Source organism: Clytia hemisphaerica, unplaced genomic scaffold (genome assembly GCF_902728285.1).
Source record: "Clytia hemisphaerica strain Z4C2 unplaced genomic scaffold, Clytia hemisphaerica genome assembly, whole genome shotgun sequence".
Lineage (NCBI taxonomy): Eukaryota > Metazoa > Cnidaria > Hydrozoa > Leptothecata > Clytiidae > Clytia > Clytia hemisphaerica.
This window is the reverse complement of record NW_027104114.1, coordinates 1,143,312-1,163,410: the sequence shown is the minus strand read 5'-3', so window position 1 is coordinate 1,163,410 and position 20,099 is coordinate 1,143,312. Positions and strand designations below refer to the sequence as shown.

Sequence of the window (20,099 nt, the reverse complement as noted above, 5' to 3'; positions counted from 1 at the left end):
TTTTTATTATGGGAATAAAAATTCTGTCATCATTTTTGGTATGATAAAATAATCAATTACATGGCTATATTTGAATAGTTTCTTATGATTTATAGTTTCTTCTGATTTATTTTAATTTGAAAATTGCTGAAAAGAAAAAAAGAGAAAAGAAAAAGAAGATTGGAAAATTATTTCTTGAAAGGTAAAAATACGTAGTAAAAAAATGAAATCGAGCAAATTTGAGTTCTCAAACTAAATCAGTAGGGAAGAAATGTCAGAGTGGATTGTAAACTTAATCTCTTTTTTTCATTACACGCTTTTCTATAAAAATAGTGTACTTTGGATGAGGGTCAAGTATTCTTTAGAAAGTGCCAAAATTGAGGGGGAAATATTCTCGTATTCTCAATTTTTTAAACTTGATTTTTTTTTCAAAAATGAGAAAAGTTTTGGACTTTGGTGTGAACATTTGGGTTAAAATTACATTTTTTCCTAAAAGCTTCAATTTATCTCTAGCAAAGGAAGCAGTTTTTTCTGTTGATTAAATACAAAATGACTGTATTCTTATCAAATTATGTGAAAATCACCCTAAAGGGTATTCTTAGGGTATTCGTAATAATTTTATTAGAAATTGAGACCCACAATGTTGTTGGTTTATCTCGAGAATTGTGTATTGTGTATTAAAGAGAAGGGCCACGGGTAATTGTAGAGAGAAAGAGGGAGGCCCCGACTACAGTTAGACTTACTAACTACAAATTGGCGAGAAAGAGTATTCCGAGATTAGACTTTATGTATTTCGAACGCAATTGTATGGCTATACATTGAAATGATAAAACTTTCTTTTTATGGAGTTAAAAATAACTAATAACAGTGTTCAATAAAGCGAATTAAATAACCAAAAATTTAAGAATACTACTAGGTTCTACAAAATAAAATTTATAAAAAATTTGAATTTATTGAATATCAATACAATTTAATTTCGCATAATCCATGAAATCTTTTCCGATGCAGTGCTTGCAAGTTTCAACAATGAAAACCAAGGTTTTTACTGTAACCAAGGTTTTTACTGTAACCACTGATCTTTATATACCCTGGACCAAGTTTCTCAATCGCGACCAAGTAAAATCATTGATCGGACGTTTTTAAAAAGGTACCCTAATGGCGGCACTACTCAATAGTGGTGTAAATGCATCGAGAGCGGTATGTGGACTCGAATACTTCTGACGATGTAGCGCCGTTAGACGTTAATCTTTAAAGCCATTGCAGATGGCTTCTTTGCGGGTACCCCTTCAAAAAAACTTCGATCAAAGAGGATCTATATAAAGGTCAGTGACTGTAAAGATGGCGGATTATTTTGCTTCACCTGCCGTTGCTTTAGAAATACCATGGACATACAGAGCATACAGTAATAGAAGATATCAGCTTCACATAAAAACTCAGATTTGACCACCGAGAATTCCCCACAATGCTTTGTGCGGAAAAAATTTCACGAGTTTTCACGTTAAGCCGATATCGTCTATTTATACAAGATATAATATGGTACATCCCATTGAGTTTCAAGCCCGAAGAGCTAGAGGCGTGACTCCTGGATGGGAAATGAAACCACTTATTTTCCATCCAGAACGCCAGCGCGTAGCTTTTTACACAAACGTCGAATCGAAACTAAAATCTATCGCTAGATTTAAAAAATGTAGTCCTCCAAAACAAAGGAACCGCTAGATATAATCCGTCGTCATGATTACGACACGTTCTATGCGCGTTTTGGATGGGAAATAAGTGGCTTCAATTTCTCTTGCCTGAGAAGGGTTAAAGTTTCGCCTCTAGCCCTTCGGACTTGAAACTCAATGGTTCATCCCCTACATTGTAGATCAGCATCATGATTAGTCTGAAATGGACTGGATTTGCCTAATTGAATACTTTCAGCATGTCATACATACATGTAGAAAAAAAACACCGAATATTAAAAAAAAATTCTTTTGTGTAAAAAAAACGTTGAAAAATTTGCAAATAAACAAAATTATATTATTCAACTCAAAACCGAAAATCAACTATTACTTTCCACGGAAAGATTATAAAATGCTTTTTCTTGCTGACTAATAAATGGCGGATTAAATAGTTATTCGAATTTCCTAGCTCTGCTAATTGACGGTACAGATCAAATTAAAATTGCCTTCAACCTAGTTGTACTAATTTGCAGTAAAGGCCAAACTAAAATTGCCAATAGATTTAACCTTATTGAAATTTAGAGCCATAAAGTTACCCTTGATCCATGGGAGCCGTGGAAACCATGTCAGCGTAATTAAGAGTAATTCCTTAGAGAGTGGTTTCTATATTGTCTTCAGATTAAACCCAATTGAAATTCGCAGAATCATAAAGTTCCTAACCTTCAAATATATATGGAAACCATGTCAGCATAATTAAGAGTAATTCCTTTGAGAATGGTTTCTATATTGTCTTCAGATTAAACCCAATTGAAATTCGCAGAATCATAAAGTTCCTAACCTTCAAATATAACCCATCACCATAAAAGAATGAAAGAGTTGAACTTACCGTACGAGAATGGGCTCATCCAGAAAAAAATTGTATATGGGGGGGGGGGTGGAGGATGTGACATTTTTTGGAAATTCACCCCCCAGGGGCATTGTGAATTTTGATCCCCGGACAAGCATCAGTTGATCTCCCGGACATTCATAATTGCACCTAAACAGAGCAGTTTTGCCCCTCCAAACAAGGCAAATTTTGTAGATTTTCCACAACTCCCCACCCGGACAATATATCCAATATATCCCAAATCTTTTGATTCCATACTTTTTGACCTTGCTAGCATAGAAATTTCCACTCTACATAAAATTTGGAATCTTTTGGTATATAATATGTCTGGTAACCTCGTTGAGCCCAAAGTCTCAAAATTTGGCCCTCAGCTCATGGACTAATATTATCCTCCACCCCCAATGTAAAAATTCTTTCTGGAAGGTCTCAATGTCTTGTATCCGTCTGAGACGGATGAACTTTGTACACTGTAGCTATAAGCATTATCTGATATTCCGATGGCGGATTGGCGGCCGCCCTAGACGATCCTATCGTCTACACAAGATCACTAAAAAGGGAATAGTTTAGGAGAGGCGTGATAAATTCGGGTGGAGTAAGCAGTGGCGGAGATGTTTACAGTGTAAACTCTACTGCCACTTTTTTCCCGTAAACCACCCTGACGCCCTAACTCTCGCATTTGCTTTAAACGGACGATAGCATCGTCTACGGCCGCCCACGCTAAAGCTCTAAGGGGAGCGGGCCAATTTCCCATCGGAGAGGAATGATAGTCGGCCTTTGATGTGCCGCACCCCAAGTCGGGTTCAAAAGCCCTTGTGCATAAACTTATAAATACTTCGGTTGGACCCGCCAATCTCCGAAAACGAGGGCTGGGTTACCAGACCTCCCACTGCAAAATTCTTGACGCAGTCTCGCAAAATTCCGTAATGCAAACCTTCCCGACCTTCAGAGCGTGTCGGATGAAAATCTCACCATCTGGGTGCCAGATAAACTATAAGCATCAGAACCACTAAATCAAGAGTCCAATTCAACACGAGTTGAATTGAAAGTTATACACGAATGTGTCTAGTAAAATACATTTTGACCTCTCCAATCTACGAGGTATCAATTTGTATTCATTCCTATTTCCTTTCCTTGAAATGTGGATGGGATCCAGTCCTCAAGAAATGACGTAACCATCGGTCCTTTTCGGGATGCATCATCTACGAATGATTTGAGACGAAGATCTGCCCCTGAAATTATTAAAAAAATATAAGAATTTAACCGAACGTTTAAGGTAAACAAAAATAAACCAGCTGCGCTGGAAGGTCGCCTAAATGGAATAGCTTTTTAAAGAGCTTAAAAGTTTGAAAAAAGTAAAAGACGAAAAGCTTAACAGTGTAACACGTGATTTGCGAATGTGCAAAATTGTTAAAAAGCAACGTGCTTTTATGATATTATTTTTGTCATCCCTAAAATCTTAAAGGTTTTCAGAAAGTTATCATTTTTTAAAACTGACATTACAATCATGGACAAAAGGTTTGTAGACTTCTGCAATATTTGCAAAATACTTCAATATCGATCAAAGACAAGTTCCCAAGAGGTTCTGGGTGCTTTCCAAACCCATCCAAAGTCTTTCAAAGTTACCCACTGCAGTCTAACCACAAGGGCTTGATTAACTGGCTTACACCAGTATCAAAACGCTAATTTCTTGCTTGTGGTTCCCTCAAAAGCAATTCAAAAGCAATGCAACGACTTCAAAAGTGTTTTTCTTAACTTCCCTCCCTTTTCAGACACATTGAAGAGTCATTTTGCTCTATTTGTCATCATTTGTCTACAACCTTTTGTCCATGATTGTAGGGATATAGATGAAAATAGCCTAAATTTGTTCTGAAGGGATAAAAAGACCGTTTCAGTTAAGGACACATTCAAGTTATAGGGTTTGAGTTTGAAGACGGTCACTTAATCATATCATGTTTAACTTATATTAATGAATGTTTCTTGTTTGTACAATAAAAAATTGTTGCTAGAAAGTTTCAATAAATTATTATAGTAAATCTAATAATACAGTTAAAGTATTCTTAACAAAAGTAAAGATTTTGGAGGGAATTTAATATGGCTGCCAGCTTTGAAAAATTAAATTTGACGGGAAGTTATTTGCCTTAAAATAGATAACATTTGAGGGAGAGAAAACAATAATCTAAATTTGGCGGCGGATGGCAGTAAAAATTACATGTGGATGATTTTGGCCCAATCCACCAAATTAAATTCCCGCTAAATTTAATTTTCAAGTTAACCACCAAATTAAAAGGACCCTCCCGGTGCTCCGGAAACTTCCGGAGTTTTCCAGAGCAGCTAAAAAAAACACTATTATCATCTCCGGAAAGTTACTCTTAACACAGCTCCAGAGTTCCAGTGTAGATCAATTGCCGAAATACGAGAAAAACGACACTTTTTGCTCCGGACGTTTCTGGAGTGCCGGGAGGGTCTTAAATTAAATTCCCTCTGAAAAAACTTTTTCGGCCATCCGCCAAATTAAATTCCTGCCAAAATTTCTTCTTTTAATGTAGGTGCAATGTCACGTTGTGTAATCAAAACTGCAGTAAATATCTTGATAACTCCATGTTTCAATGGATGCAAGGGGAACAGCAATAATAATCAAAAGGGCCATTCCAGAGAAAGGATACGTAACGTCAATCTCATTTTTGACTAAATGCCAGTAGTCCCCTACATAGAGACTGTTGTTCAGCCAGGCATAGACTCCAATAATTTCAGTTGACAACTGGACAATATCTTGAAATGGCCCAAAAATTGTGCCCGAAATAAAAGAAATAAACTGGCTGCCAAACAGCCGACAGTTGTGTATGTTTGTTCAAGAAATTTTAAGTCAATACTTGCAATGGTTACACTTGTCTTGGAACGGTGAATCGTCAATCAAATCTTGCTTTAGCGTTTAGGTGATAAATGTTCTTTTGCTTCACTTTAAATCTGCTAATTGTAGCTAAGGTACATTGGTTAGGTTGCCATATATGCAGTGATTGATCTTGGTTGGGACATGCTATCAACTGTTATCATAGATTTCGAGTAATTGAAACAATAATAAACTTTTTGTTATCTAGTCTATCTTATTTTTCTTGTCAACACAAACTCAAACACATCCATCTTCCAAAACCAAATGTTTTAACATCTCAAAAGTGATTCTAGTGAAAGGAGGTTTGTTTTCAACAACATCACGAGTGTGGTAGTTTGAATGGAATAATATCAATGAAGAACCATAAATTTCAATTTCAATTTTGAAGAATCCTTATTGTAGTTGTAGATTTAAAATCTACATCAAGAATTACCTGCTGTTTGCACTTGCAGTAGAAACTTTTGACAGACTTTCACGAGGCTTTTAATTATCACTGTTATTTAGATTTCATAAAACAAGTGCGCTAACTACTACGGAGCTAATTAGAATCTATACACCGCAAATACTGTCCGATAAGTTTGCGTGGCGTAATATAACAGAGATAAAACGGCTTATGCAAGAATTTACGCGGGAAATAATTTCCCGATTCACCGAACATTTAATTCCGAATCGGGCGACCAAACTTTCACAAAAAAAGTCTTATGGAGAAAACACCGAATTTAAAGGTCTCCTTCACTTGCGTGAGGCGACCAATAAATAAAAATTTGTCCTAGTGTCTGGGATCCATACCATAGATTGGCTAAGCTTCCTCATTCCTGAGGAAACTGACCTAATGCCACTTTAACGACGAAGAAAGACCAACACTCTGGGTAGGAACAAAAGTAGCTTTAATTTGTTGCACAAGTAGTCTCAGAGCCGTTCTGTGGTGTCTATACAATTGTCCACATACCCGTAAAAAAGGGGAAAGAATCCCGGAAATGAACCAAGATTGTTTCCCCGGGAACAATAAATTAAAATTGAAGTAGCAATACTACGGTACATTGTACATTTTCTTTGACAATAGATGGAAAAAATGCTCACCCTCAGGCAAACTATTCTTATTGAAAAGTGTATGAGAATTCTCTAAACATTACAAAGAAGTTTGGCATCCACTAACGGATTCGACTTCCCTATAGGAGGGACGAGATTTACTTTTTACAAGCTCTTATTTGATTTGATTGGTCGTTAACTAGTAATGAAATAATTTTGTTACTTTCTCTAAAGAATTACTTCAAGTGACCAATTATTAAAGTATCTTTTAAAAGCTCCATCTCATCTGCTAAGCAGTGTGATTTTGTAAAGGTTTTCGATTAAGAAGTCAGATCGACCGGTATGAAGAGCTTATGACAAAGAAAAAAGAAAATTCTCTTACTGTTGGTTTTTCAACAATTTCATTGCTGCCGCCATCATTGGTTTCTTAGCTGAAATAAAGAAATAAGCAAAAAGATTCAATTTTTGAAGAACTCACTTTTTAAAGATCATTTTTTCATAAGAAAGTTGAAAGATTTCGAAGCCCTTCAAAGTATGTTGTAAAATGGCCATTTCTGGTGTGGGAACCTTTTGCTAGAAAATTTACGATGAATGTAAAATGGCTAAAAAATACCCTCGAATTTCCATGTCTTGTTATGTAATTGACCAAAAATCCAAGGGCTATAAAAAATCCTGCGCGAGAAGGCCATTTCACATTCATCAGTTTTTAAGGTCCTTCAATTTTCATTGTAAGGAGATAAGGCTTATTCAAAATTTGACTTATTCTTAGGATTTGGTCAAAATTGTTCTTATAAAAAACATATAAGATTATGAAAAGAAAGATGAAGAGCAAGATCTTAAAAAAACAATAGTATAATATTCATGATATGCACCATTGCAATGTATTCCATGGGCCCAACAGCTGATTGGTTGCAAGTGACGTAAAATCAGTCAATACGTCACTTTCAACTAATCAGCTGTTGGGTCCATGGAAGACATTGCAATGGTGCATATTATGAATATGGTACATACTTGGTTTCTTAATAGCAGTTGGATTTAGCCTGGACGGACCGGAGGATTCGCCGTTAATCCTTCGAGGTGGCATAGGAATCTTGTCACGATTTGTAGAAGTCAGGCTAGTTGGTGGTTTTCGAGAGCAGCGGTCTCGTTTGGGTATTTTACCGAACGGTATGGCAACCTCAGCTGTACTTCGCTGATCATTATCGATCCTATCTATAAATTGAAGAAGAAGATTTTAGAAGAGTAATAAGAGTGCTTTAGTCCCGGAATCTGCCCATTTGTTATTATTTTGAAAATAGTCTGAACAGTGAGTAAATGGAACACGCACAGGGGACACACATTTACTCGAGTCTCGAAAGTTTTGAGATTTGGATTAAGGTTTATAAGGATTGTTACAAAAGACGAGAAAACTTGTTCGAGTTGAGGAGATACAGAGGTTCGAGTTATGAAGACTCCATTACATTTTGGAATTAGTACAAGATATTCATTCTTTCAATTCCGTAAAAGAATCCCAACAAAAACATCTTTCCGTCACATTGTCAGCTAAAGTTTACCTCAGATGATACACAATTTTTTAAAGAACAAACTAGTCTTGGGTGACCAAAATGTTAAGAACAAGTTAAGAACATTTCAAGGCTTTGTAGACCCTAAAACACCCAATTTCTTAGGAAAATGGGCAAAAATTCTCACAAAATGGTGAAAATAAGAACATGTTAAGAACATTTTAGGCTTAAAATTCTAAAAGTTAATGTTCTTATAAAAAAAGTGTTTCTTTAGAAAATGGAATGTTTGATAGATAAACTCTTACTTTTTAGCTCCTTTTTATCGTTAAACTTTTTCATGTGACCCCAACCTTTGATCGATCCTGCAACGTAGGCAAGTTTGGTTGAACGCTCGGGTAGTTTGGATAATTGTGAAGCAGATATTTTGTTACTCAGTCTTTGAAGGCGTTCCTCTCTTTCTTCATTCAATCTCTGTAAAGAAAATATGAATCATAAGTTCAATAGTATTCACTTCAGAAGCAGAGAAGAATCAGTCCGACAATTCTGAATTTATTTTCGCTAATCAGCGTTTGGAAAGATTTTACGTGGACTAAATTAGCCAAAAATAAGTTCAAAGTAGCCTTAAAAACGCCCTAAATATCATATCATATTGATACAGCAAAATTTGATCTCGCTAGATTTTTTTATCTTGAAAATGACAAATATTCGCGAAAACGCAAAATTAAATCTTGTGAAAATCAATCAATCGATAGAGTAATGTGCCTTGGGTAGTGGATGCTACCAACGAAGTAGGAGTCAATGCACGGCCATGCATCTTTACAGATGAGGCATACCTTGACACCCGAACGACACTGGGTGAACGGTGTTCATGGCCGAAGCTGACTCGTGGCGAGTTACAATACAAGTCATGTCACTTGATAAGGGAGGGTGTAAACTAAGGCTAAAGGATTGTACTCCAAATAATTTTTTCATTATAGGTAGGTGACAAAAGGAAAGAGCGACCGATGGATGGAACTAAAAAAGAAACTAAAATCAAATTAAAATGAAACTAACCGAGAAAGTGTCTCTCCAGTATTCGTCATCTCTTTGCTGAACACGTGATCCTTTGAATTCTTTATGACAATGGCTTTTCCATAAGATATCGGAGTCGTCTAATATATACTGTGCAAGGTGAAGATAGAAAAGCAAAACATTAATTTTCAGTATTGATAAACAATAGGCTATTCAAGAAAAAACTGTACCCCCTATGTTGTTGAGGAGGTCTTTTTTTGGGAAAGGTGACCCCCTAGATTATTTTCAATATCTCAGGACCCCTTGAATTCTTTTCTCATTTTCGGACCACCCTGGATTTTCAACTTAATTTTACTGACCACCCTGGATTTTTGCAATCGAAAAGCCAGACCACCCTGGACCCCATTACCTATTTTTGCAGACCACCCTGGACACCTCCTCAACATAAGAGTTACAGACTATTTCTGAAACAGCCAACACATCATATATTTTATAAGGCCGGGGTTCGAATTATAGCTTCGCACTTCGCAAAATGCGAAGTGAATTTTAGATTTAGCGATCCAAAAAGATTTCGTAACTCAAAAATGAGAAGTTAAAAAGTTATAAGAAAACACCTATTTGCTACTTCTTTCATTTATTTATTATCTATTTCTTTGTCAACTTGCCACTTCGCTACTTTATTCATTCATTTATCTATTGCTTTATCAACTCACTCCTGGCTACTTTATTCACTCGTTTATCTATTGCTTTATCAACTTGCCACTTTGCAACTTTATTCACTTGTTTAAATATTGCTTTATCTACTCGCTACTTCGCTACTTTATTTATTCGTTTATCTATTGCTTTATCAACTCACTACTTCGCTACTTTATTCATTCGTTTATATATTGCTTTATCAACTCGCTACTTTGCTACTTTATTCATTCGTTTATTTATCTATTGCTTTATCAACTCGCTACTTCGCAACTTTATTCAATCATTTATCTATTGCTTTATCAACTCGCTACCTCGCAACTTTATTCATTCGCTTATCTATTGCTTTATCTACTCGCAACTTCACTACTTTATTCATTCGTTTATCTATTGCTTTTTTTATCAACTCGCTACTTCGCAACTTTATTCATTCGTTTATCTATTGCTTTATCAACTCGCTTATTTCAAAACTTTCTTCATCTGCTTATTTATTGCTTTATAAACTCACAACTTTACTTACTCGTTTATCTATTGCTTTACTCGCCACTTCAAAACTTCACTATTCTTTGCTTTGTCTATAATTTCTTACTTCAAGTCTTACTTTGCTTTTCTCGAGAAATGCATTGAATATAGTTTCGCATTTTCTTCTAAACAACATCGCAAAATAATGAAAATGCTTCGCAAACAGTGAAAAAAAATCACCTGCGGCGCTGCTTTTTCACCTCGCTTCGCTCGAAAAAATAGCGAAGCTCCTAAAATTTATAATTCGAACCCTGAAGGGAACTAATAAACAATCTATTATGTGCACACCACGCTCTGCTCGCTCTAGAGAGATGTGGCGAATATAATGATTTGACCTGAGGCCCGGAAAACCCGAGTTAAAAGAAACCGGAGTCACTTTTTGTGAAGTATTAATTTAAGGGTAACTCGGATTTTTATGGTACACCTTTTTTAGAGTTAAAAGTTAACTCGATTTTCTTAAGGTTACCTTAAATTGTCGAGTTAGGTAACTCGGATCTTTAAGGTGCATCTAAAACTTTCGAGTTAATTAACTCGGATTTTTAAGGCACACCTAAATTTTCTGCGAAAACATTCAAAGCCGTATTGCCTTCTGCTTACAAACAAAAGAGACTGGGTTCTAATGTTTATTTCAATGTTGACGTTTGATTGTTTTGCGTTAGCCAATCGGTACACTCAAAAGCTAAGTGTTTTTTTCTTTCGTTTAAAAATGATGTACGTTAAATAAATGATGTCCTTCAACAATATACCTATTGGGCACGCAACGTCTTATGGACGCTCCATGGACGTCTTTAAGACGTTCTAGAAACGTACATTCAACGTCCTAAAGACGTTGTTATTTTTTTAGAAAGCAAAATTCAAATGAATTGAAAACTCACCTCGTTATAATATTCGAATCTTTGCAGCTGCGACGGTGTACATCTTAAGTTTAAAAACACGGAAATCAAAAATTTCAAAATTCTGAATTTTTTTCTGATTCAAAGGGCATATACGAGACCCTAATTATAATACATATATGTAAAGCATCAGGGTTTAAAGTTTCAGAAAAGTATATAATAAAGTTTTTGCCGGGTAGAAAAAAATCTCCACTTTTTTTCTTCATTTTTTCAAACTTTCATGAAATTTTACAAAGTTTACTATGTCAAGCAACTCAAAATCATCTTCCCAACGAAGTATTTTTTTAAGCTACTTCTTTTTTCCTTCAGGAGCAACCAATTTCCGTAGAATAAATTAAATGTAGACAAAAAACTCAAATGGTTAATAGAGTCTTACTTTGACAGTAAAGGTTCAAGTAAAGCATAAGGTACTCCGCCAGTCTCATATAAACCTACGTAGAAAAATTCAAAAGTTATTAACAGCTTGACCACTATAATCCCCCAAGTAGTTCAAAAGTTATGAGTTTCCATTTTTACTTTTAAGGGTTGGATTTGATGTCATGTTTCACAATAAGGTACTAAAACCCGATGGAGACAATCTATTATTCCAAAAAATCATACATGCACTGTCAATTGCATCCAAAATCTACAAAATACTGCAAACATAGAGAGGAGAATCTGAAGCTTCAAATTGTTACATAACAAAATAAATTTAATTCAAAAGTAGTCAAAACATATTTACCCAGATAGAGTTTTTTTGGTAAGACGAATATCGGTACTAGAGATTCCAAAACTATTCAGCTTTTACTGACTACCTTATTGGCCCTTTTTACGCCGGCCCTAATTTAACGCCGGCCCCTTTTACGCCGGCCCTTAATATACCACAGTCTAATTTTGGGTTTACGCCAATTAGGGCCGTAAATAACGCCAAAATTTGTAAAAATTTGTAAAAATGGTTACTTATACTTCAAATTAGCAAACAATCTTTAAAATTTACATTAAAATGTCATGCTGTTTCGCTAGTAAATTGTCGAAAATTCCATTTAAAATCACTGATTTTCGTGAGGTCTTAGATATGGAGTAAAACAATGGATAATTTTTGTTTTCGAATCATACCTAAAATCCTTTAAATTGAGAAATAATGATCGAAAATTAACGCCATTTTTAGGTAAAAATTGCAAAATCTTGGCCGTTTTTACGCTGGCCCTTTTAACATCGGCCCTTAAAATTACGCCCAAAAGTAACGCCAATAAGGGCCGGCGTAAAAAGGGCCGATAAGGTATTTGGATTTTACTGACTTTCTTTTGTTTTAATGTAAATGTTGAATCCTTTTACCAATAACATACTTACAATCAAAATTGTCCAGTAAGACTTTCATACATGTTTGGTACAGTGACTGAACAACTAAAAAGAAACGAAAAAATGAGTCAATCCGATAACATCAACAAGATAACAAGATAATTATTGGGAGAATTCCGCTAATAAATAAGGTGTCTGCTTAATTAGAATCGTCAAGCTAGAAAAAAAAGTTTGCTAGAAAATGGGGAAAGCTGTGTCTACATTATGGAGTGTCTACCTTTTAGAGTGCGTTTCGGTCGTAGCAAAAATTGCATTGACTAGCTGCTTAAACTACACAATATATTGGCGAGCAATATTCATATCATAGATACAATATAATTGCCGGCTCTCGCCAAAATATTGTCTGACAATATATTGCGCAATGAATGTAGCCCTTTAAACTGCAGCCTTTAGGACGACTTTCGTCAAAAATAGCGAGTTTATGTATGCTATTTTTAGTTGTTTTTTTTTTGCAGCGGGACGGTTCTTTTGATGTTATTGTCTACATCCACTCTAACTGAGAACGACGGTCAACCAGAGCCTTTTAACGTCTTACATCTTTGGTTATTTCAAATCGTTTGAGTCACTCCTCGTCCCTCAAGAGAGTAGATACATAAACTCTCACGGTCAGGGAAAAAATTCATGTGACTTTTTGAAGGTTTTATTTTTACGTAAGTGTTTCCGTTTCATATCAGACACATATTTCATATCGGTGCAGTGTCTGCCTATTATTATATTGTACTGATATAGCACAAAAATGTTTTTCTTTTCCTCTTTCTGACCAATCTTGCTCCACATCAGTGTCAATCCAATGTGAAAAAGCTTGTGAATTAAAATTGACGAGTAAGCAAACGATATCACTCTTATTTAAAATGAAAAGAAAATCTTTAAAGTACACTTACCTCCACTAGTGTTAGCTTTCTTTCCAGTGTACATTTGAGATCTGGTCTTCTTGGATGTAATGTCGACGTTGTAATTTGGTGCTTCTAAAAAAGGTGAATTAGATTACAAGTTATATACTATATACTATATAAATAAAGGGTGGTCGAGTGGTTAGCGCGCTCGATTACTAATCGGAAGGTGCAAATCAACTATCGCTGTAAACAAACTTATCTGATATTCCGATGGTGGATTGGCAACCTAAAGCTCTAAAGGCAAATTTCCCATCGGAGAAGAAATGATAGTTGGCCTTTGATGTGCTGCATCTTGCGCCTGAAAATCTTTTTGTAGGAACCACCAATCCTCGAAGTAAAAATGTTGTAGAAAAAGAATTTTAAATCAAAAAAAAAACTTCAATTATTTCTGATGCAGTCTGGCGTATCTTTATGTCAAATACCACAAAAAAGCCCCATATTGACGTCTACGATCTCGATTTCAATTTGCCAATTCAAGCAAATAATTGATGCCTTTCAAATACCTTTGACTGGCTTCTTTTCAGGTCTCGTCATATTGATTTGTGGTAAAGTTCTATTTGGTTTGTAAACAGGTTCTGGTGTAAAACTACCTTCATCGTCATTCAATGATGGAAGATCAATGCGTGATGGTAAGGGCATCTACAAAACAGAAATAACAGTAAAAATGTATAAGACAACCGTAGTGCACAGGTAGTGTTCGTCTACGGTGCACAAGGTTCTGGGTTCAATTCCCGGTTGGGTTAAGCCAAAGACTTCGTACTTAATACAAAAATGGTTTTTGATGCCTATCCGCTTTGCACTCAGCAATCAAGGAGCTGGTTCAAGGCTGTGTAGAGCAATTCAGGGAGAAGGAGTAGTGCCCTCTCCTACCTTCGGGTAGATAGCTTCTGAATGGAGGTTATTAAATATATCAGATTTAATGGCAATCTTCCAGCCGATTTCTTGTTCGACCTTTCTACTGTAGTGGTGATAAGGGATTGAAAAGATAAAATAAATTTAGTTATAATGAAATTAATTCAGAAGACCAAAACCTCTTTGAAACAGATACTCCATTGAAAAGTTTTTATACCCACCAGCTGAAAAATACTACCGGGTCTGTGAGAAGGGGCGTATAAAAATAGGAATGAGTGAGGAATGAAAAAGGAATAACAAGGAAAGAAACCCATAGGATTTGAGCTTGGGTTAGTAAAATGTAACATCGAACGAAATACCTTATTACATGAAAACAAGTAAGAAAAAAAGATAAATTTTTTAAGCAAAAATTAACACCAATTTCATTAGTTTTTTCAAGGACACCACGGCTGTAAGACGTGGTTTTAATTAACACGAAATTTCTTAATTTGAGTTAATTATATGTCTACTTATTTTCGTATAATAAGGTAATTTCAAAATCTTAGTCTTGTTAGATTGTTCTCAGGATTGGACGAAATTTATGAAATTATTTTTTGCCTACTTATTTCCGTATAAATAAGGTATATCCTTTCCTCTCACTCTGCCTCACCTTCAACAAATCATTATCTTTTTTCTTTTTCTTTTTCTTCTTATTGACATCAATGACAGGCATCATGAGAGCATCACCGAAAGAAACATTCCCATTATTACGAATAGATGAATCTTTATCCTTCTTTTGTTCATTTTCGTTATCACTTTCGTCATTGTTGGTGGGAGATTTTCTGCTGGATGATTTGGATAGTGACGATGATGGCCTACTGGAACCTATGAGTAATTCCAATCACTTTCTGTAAGACTGAATGGAAGTTTGATACAATATTGTGAAAACCTTACTTTGCAAACCTTAAATTTTTGCACGCCTTCAATTTTTACACCTCTAATTTCCCGCACATCTCAGGAGTCTGAATTTTCAAGTGTATTTACTAGGGGAGGTCACCACTTAAGAGAGGGTCTTCCTACCTAAGAGGAGGGGGTCTTGACCTCTCTAGAAACTATGAGCTTGATTTAATATATCGATTTTTTGACTTACTACTATAAGATTTCTCTGGTGATCTTGTTTTCTCATCAGATGCAAGTCTCTTCCATTTATTGACAAGGTGGTCAGATTTTTGTGATATAACTTCATCTTGATCTTGTCTGAGTTTGTTTACAAATTTTCCAACACCTGTTGACTATAACATAAGAGTAAATTTTTAATTTAAAAGATGAAATTTAAGTAATAATTATGATGAGCCCTTTCTTTTCCATACTTAGAGAATATCTTTTAATTTCAATAATAGTTACTTTAAGTAAGTGGATAATTTCTTGTGAGCAGATATTTTTGCAAGCAAATTTTTTCAAAAAATAATTTAATTTTCACGGGACTTATTATTCCCCTTATTCAACCAATTTCCTTCGCTTACTAGTTCTTTTGGGAGAGATCCTGTGTTGAAAATTTTCATGAGCATTAAATTTCCTGAATTTTCTGAAAAGCTTGCGAAAATTGCAAAATTACGTAAATTAATAAAATCAGTTTTGGCAGTGTTTATTGTGTGTTTGCTTGTAACAAAGAAATCCAGGAAAGGTGTTGGAGCGCCCAATCTCAAAATTAGTATCTGTAGTAAGGAAACTGAAACTTTTTTGCTTTCCTAACTTAAATTTGGAATTGGCCTTTTTCTCGTAGTGAGAAGGATCCTATCTACACCTAAGGAAAGTAAGAAACAATAAGGAAAGTAAGCTCTAGTTTAGATGGCCCACTTTTCTCCCTGCCTATTCTAATTGTGAATTAAAGTTGGCATAAAGTAAATGCATTGCCATCTTTTGACGCCAATCCAATGTCTTCTTTCAATCTTTTCCAAGCAAAGGTTTTAACTTCCAACTTTGTGCCCACTTTCTGCCTACTCTAACAATTAGAATAGGCAGGACAGAAAGTCGGCCGTCTAAACTAGAGCTAATACAATCTCAGTTTTCTCAAACACCAATTTTGAGATTTGAAATCTTGCCCTAAGGGCACCTGGAAGTGACTTTTGCTTGTGACTACATTGAAGAAAGTGTTGACTGTCCACTACACTTGTCACGCTAACACTTCAAATTGGAAAACTTACCTTTAGGATTATAAGTGATATTGGCAGATGGTCCAGTTGCTGCAAGTATTTGATTTTCTAAAAAAAAACACTCAAAGAATATTGAATGTGCTTTATTATCCATTTTTTTTTAATTTCAGTAAGGGTTAATCAATGAGTACAAGAAAATAAAAAATAAATATGTAATGTGTAATGTGATGGGTTGGTGATAGGGATAAAAATTAGAGTTCTGATACCTTTCCGGCTATTTAAAAAAAAACAAGTGTCATTGTTTTAATGCTAGAGTTTTAAAATTATTAAATACAGTAGGACATCCTAACTAGCAAAAGGTCTATTTGTCAAATATTTCATGTTAGTCAAACTTGAATTTAAAAGTCTAATAGTAAAATACCAACAATTTTAACAAGTTTTAAAAAGTCAGATAAATGAATCTTTTGTCGTTTGATTAATTTGAATAGTTTGGTCATCAAACTGTTTGATTAAGAACGCCTTGGCTCAACTCTTTAATTTCAAAATCTTACTGTTTCTTGGTTTCTTATTGAATTAGGTGCCACAAAATAGTCCTTTATGAGATGGCAATGCTATAGTCGTTCGGAAGAACGCATAAACCTATTGACTCAGTTTCAAATATTAAATTACTTCTCAGCCATTCAGGTAATGTGGGGCAACACTAACAGCCAGAGAGATGATTTTTTCTTCCTAATTTTCTTTATTAGAAATCATGAAAAGGACCAAAAAAGAAATTTTCTCGGCCACCCGCATGACTTTTTTTTTCGTCACCCGGTGGACCGGAAACAAAAATTTTTTTAGGGTGCACCTTATAGGTAATATATAATTTCCCGCTAGTTTTACTTGCATCCACTGAAGTATGGAGTAATTAGTTATGAAATAGATTTTTGCTTTCACCTAAAGAAGATTTTTTTGACATTTACTCCAGCTCTTTTTTCTGCCGCTTTCCATGGGGCCGACCCTAAAAATATTTTTATTTCCGGTCCACTGGCCTGTTGAATATCTTTTTTGTCACCAATCCGCCACAATTTTTTTTTTTACATTGCAATTTGTATCTCACAAATTTTTCAAAATATAAACAAAGTTTGATTAAGTTCAAAAAGTTAAAAAAATCAAACGTTGTCAAACTTTGTTGAGCTTAATATGTTTTGTCAAACTTAATGAAATACTCACAGTTTTAGTTACTTTTGAAAAGTTTGATTAAAGAATTTTTAAATCGGCCTTTTGTCATTCATTTTTTTCAGCAAAGTTTGATTAGTTTGGTGACCAAACTGTTTGATTGATTACGTCTGGCTTAAACCTCAGTTTATCAACTCCCTTTCTTCAAGAAACTCCAAGTGCTCCCTTGAGTGCTTCCATAATTTGAGTTTTGGGATCAAAATTTAGCAAAAAAATTTTTTCGTTACTGACCGGGTGATTATTTTTCGTCACCCACAGGCCACAGAGCCACAGAGGACTGGAAACAAAAATATTTTTAGGGTCAGCTAAGTTGTTTTATCTCCTAAAGGACTATCCAAAAGACTCTGGTATAGTACTATTTGTACTAGTGATCTCTCCTTATAACCGTTCCCTCTAAGATCAGTTCTCTCATGGATTGGAATGTTTTATTTTATATTTATTTTAATGAACTGACAAGTTAATACTGGGGAAAAGAACCTGGACAGTACCGCGAGTGGTCCTAAATCCGACAACCCTGCCTAATTTCGACCCCCCAAATAACTGTTATGAAAAAAATTCTATGTTTACAAACATTCCCTCTCCAAGTTGAACAATAAACTATTGCAAGAACTCTTAAAAAAAAGCATCTAAACAAGATTGTCAAAATGTCAATCAATGTAATTTTAAAAAGTGTGAATTGTAAAAATAATTACTTTTTATGATGCTGTTACTGTTGTTGTCATCATTTATGATGTACATATTGCAATAAAAAATTATGTTTTGTATAAAAAGCAATTAGGTATTGAAATTGTTATTTGGTTCAATGTATCAAATCTCTTAGTTTAGTTGACACTTTGGTATCTTCGTTGCGTCACAGCGAAAGGTTTGTTTTTGTTTTAGTTTGTATCTTTGAAAGACCCCATCGGATTTAGGCAGGACTGTCGGATTTAGGACCACTCACGGTAAGTGATAAAGAGCTCATAAAAAATAAAAAAGATAGCTAGAAACTCCTAGAAATTCTTTGTATTGGATGAAATTGCCACGATTTTAGGTGACTGGAACTTAAACAGTTTAGTTAAAGATTTCTTATTTAAAAAAAATAAAAATGAAGAAAAAAGTGTAAAAATAATACCTTTTCAGTTGGGATATCCTCTTGAAATTTTCTTTTGACACGTTGGATTGTTTTCTCTATGACTTCGATTTCCTTTGAGTTGTCCTCCATCGTTATTCAGGGAAATAAACAGCAAAAAATATTTCACAAAACACAAAAAAAAGTCGTGTCATTCAACTTTTTTCAGAGTTTTTTGCAGGGTAAAAAATACGACTTTTTCACTTTCGTTTTCTACTGTTTTGGTAAGGGTCAGTAGAATACACGTTTACTTTTAAATAAATTAAAGACTCACTGTTTTTAATTTTTATTAGTGCTAATTCAGATAAATAAGCAAAAATCATTTTAGGCCTTAAAAATTAATACTAATTTGAATTTTTAAAAGTAAAATATTAAACATAATAACTGTTAATACCAAATTAAGTTGTTTACTTTCGGTCCTTATTTTGTTTAGTGGTCACTAAAATTAGATTTTACCGAACAAGACCAAGACGAATCGAATGTTTTGATTTCTCAGCCGTGATCACGATCTGGCATGGCAGCTCCACCACACGATCCTAATATTTTTTAGCAAGTACCTGATGACTGACCTACTGCAGGATAGAAGAAGACTGACCATGTCAATCATGTCCTCATATAAATATAGGCAATAGGTAGGTAGTATTAATGCTACTTTTGATCATTCACCAGGTTTTGAGATAAGCGATTGCTGCTGAGGTTGGGGTGTTTGGGTTTGGATATCATAGCATAACAACCTCGAGGATGTGGGATGTTTTTTTGTCTATTTTTTTCCTTTGATCGGTTTTCTTGTTTCTTTTGACTAACTGAGGCTTGTCTTTTGACTTTGAAAATATTCTCTTATCAAGTTGTCAATCATTTTTGGAACAATCAAACACTAGGGCACCGTTTGGTGTTTTAACAAGGAAAACACTCCTGTCTAGCTCATTCCGACATTTTAATAAGTCGCTTAGACCAGACCCGATCAATCATGTTATTAATAGTTTTGAATAACAGGTTTACAGCATGCTTTGATGGCCCAGTGTGGGTAGCGCTCCAAGGCTCGAAATAACGATTTCAAGTGGATCAGACAAAATGTTCAATCAGGGTTGCTTTAGCTTGAAAAATATGACTTTTGGGTTGGACAAGGAGCAATTTTGGTCAGACAATGTTCGATTTCCGACTGTTATTTCAAGCCCTGGTGCTCTGGCTTGGTATTCACTGATTCTTTACATTTGGTGGGCTTGAATCTGGGTTAAAATTTTAAGGTAAGGCGAAATGCTTTAAAATAGTCACAATGAATAAGTTAAAAAAGTCAACAGGGGTAAAAAAAAGCATCAGAGACAGTACAGCAGAAATGAAAAGACCATGGTTATGAGCTATATAGACAAGAGTTTTTCCGTTTAACAAAGTAGACCTTTCAATTTGTAGATGCCTGGCAGTGTAGGTCTATTAATTCTTCCTACAAAATCGATAGGGGAGACACATACCCAATGCACGCAAACACTTTAAGCTAAAG

At 34.9% G+C, this 20,099-nt stretch overlaps 1 protein-coding gene across 2 annotated transcripts; it reads right to left on the bottom strand.

Moving 5' to 3' along the window:
- Positions 1-3,517: 3,517 nt before the first annotated feature.
- LOC136813411 (elongin-A-like) lies at positions 3,518-18,804 on the bottom strand. 2 transcript variants are annotated; one of them, XM_067069930.1, is made up of 14 exons: positions 18,608-18,803; positions 16,330-16,386; positions 15,276-15,417; positions 14,796-15,010; positions 13,798-13,933; positions 13,283-13,366; positions 12,393-12,446; positions 11,440-11,494; positions 11,046-11,088; positions 8,998-9,105; positions 8,250-8,415; positions 7,454-7,654; positions 6,825-6,873; positions 3,518-3,755 (listed from the first exon to the last, which is right to left on the bottom strand). In XM_067069930.1, exons 1-14 carry the CDS (start codon positions 18,695-18,697, stop codon positions 3,722-3,724), a joined length of 1,434 nt encoding a protein of 477 aa, XP_066926031.1. In that variant the 5' UTR covers positions 18,698-18,803; the 3' UTR covers positions 3,518-3,721. The 2 variants fall into 2 exon arrangements, with proteins under 2 accessions (XP_066926031.1, XP_066926033.1); XM_067069932.1 differs by lacking the exon at positions 16,330-16,386 and having other exon boundaries at positions 18,608-18,804.
- Between the last annotated feature and the right edge of the window lie 1,295 nt (positions 18,805-20,099).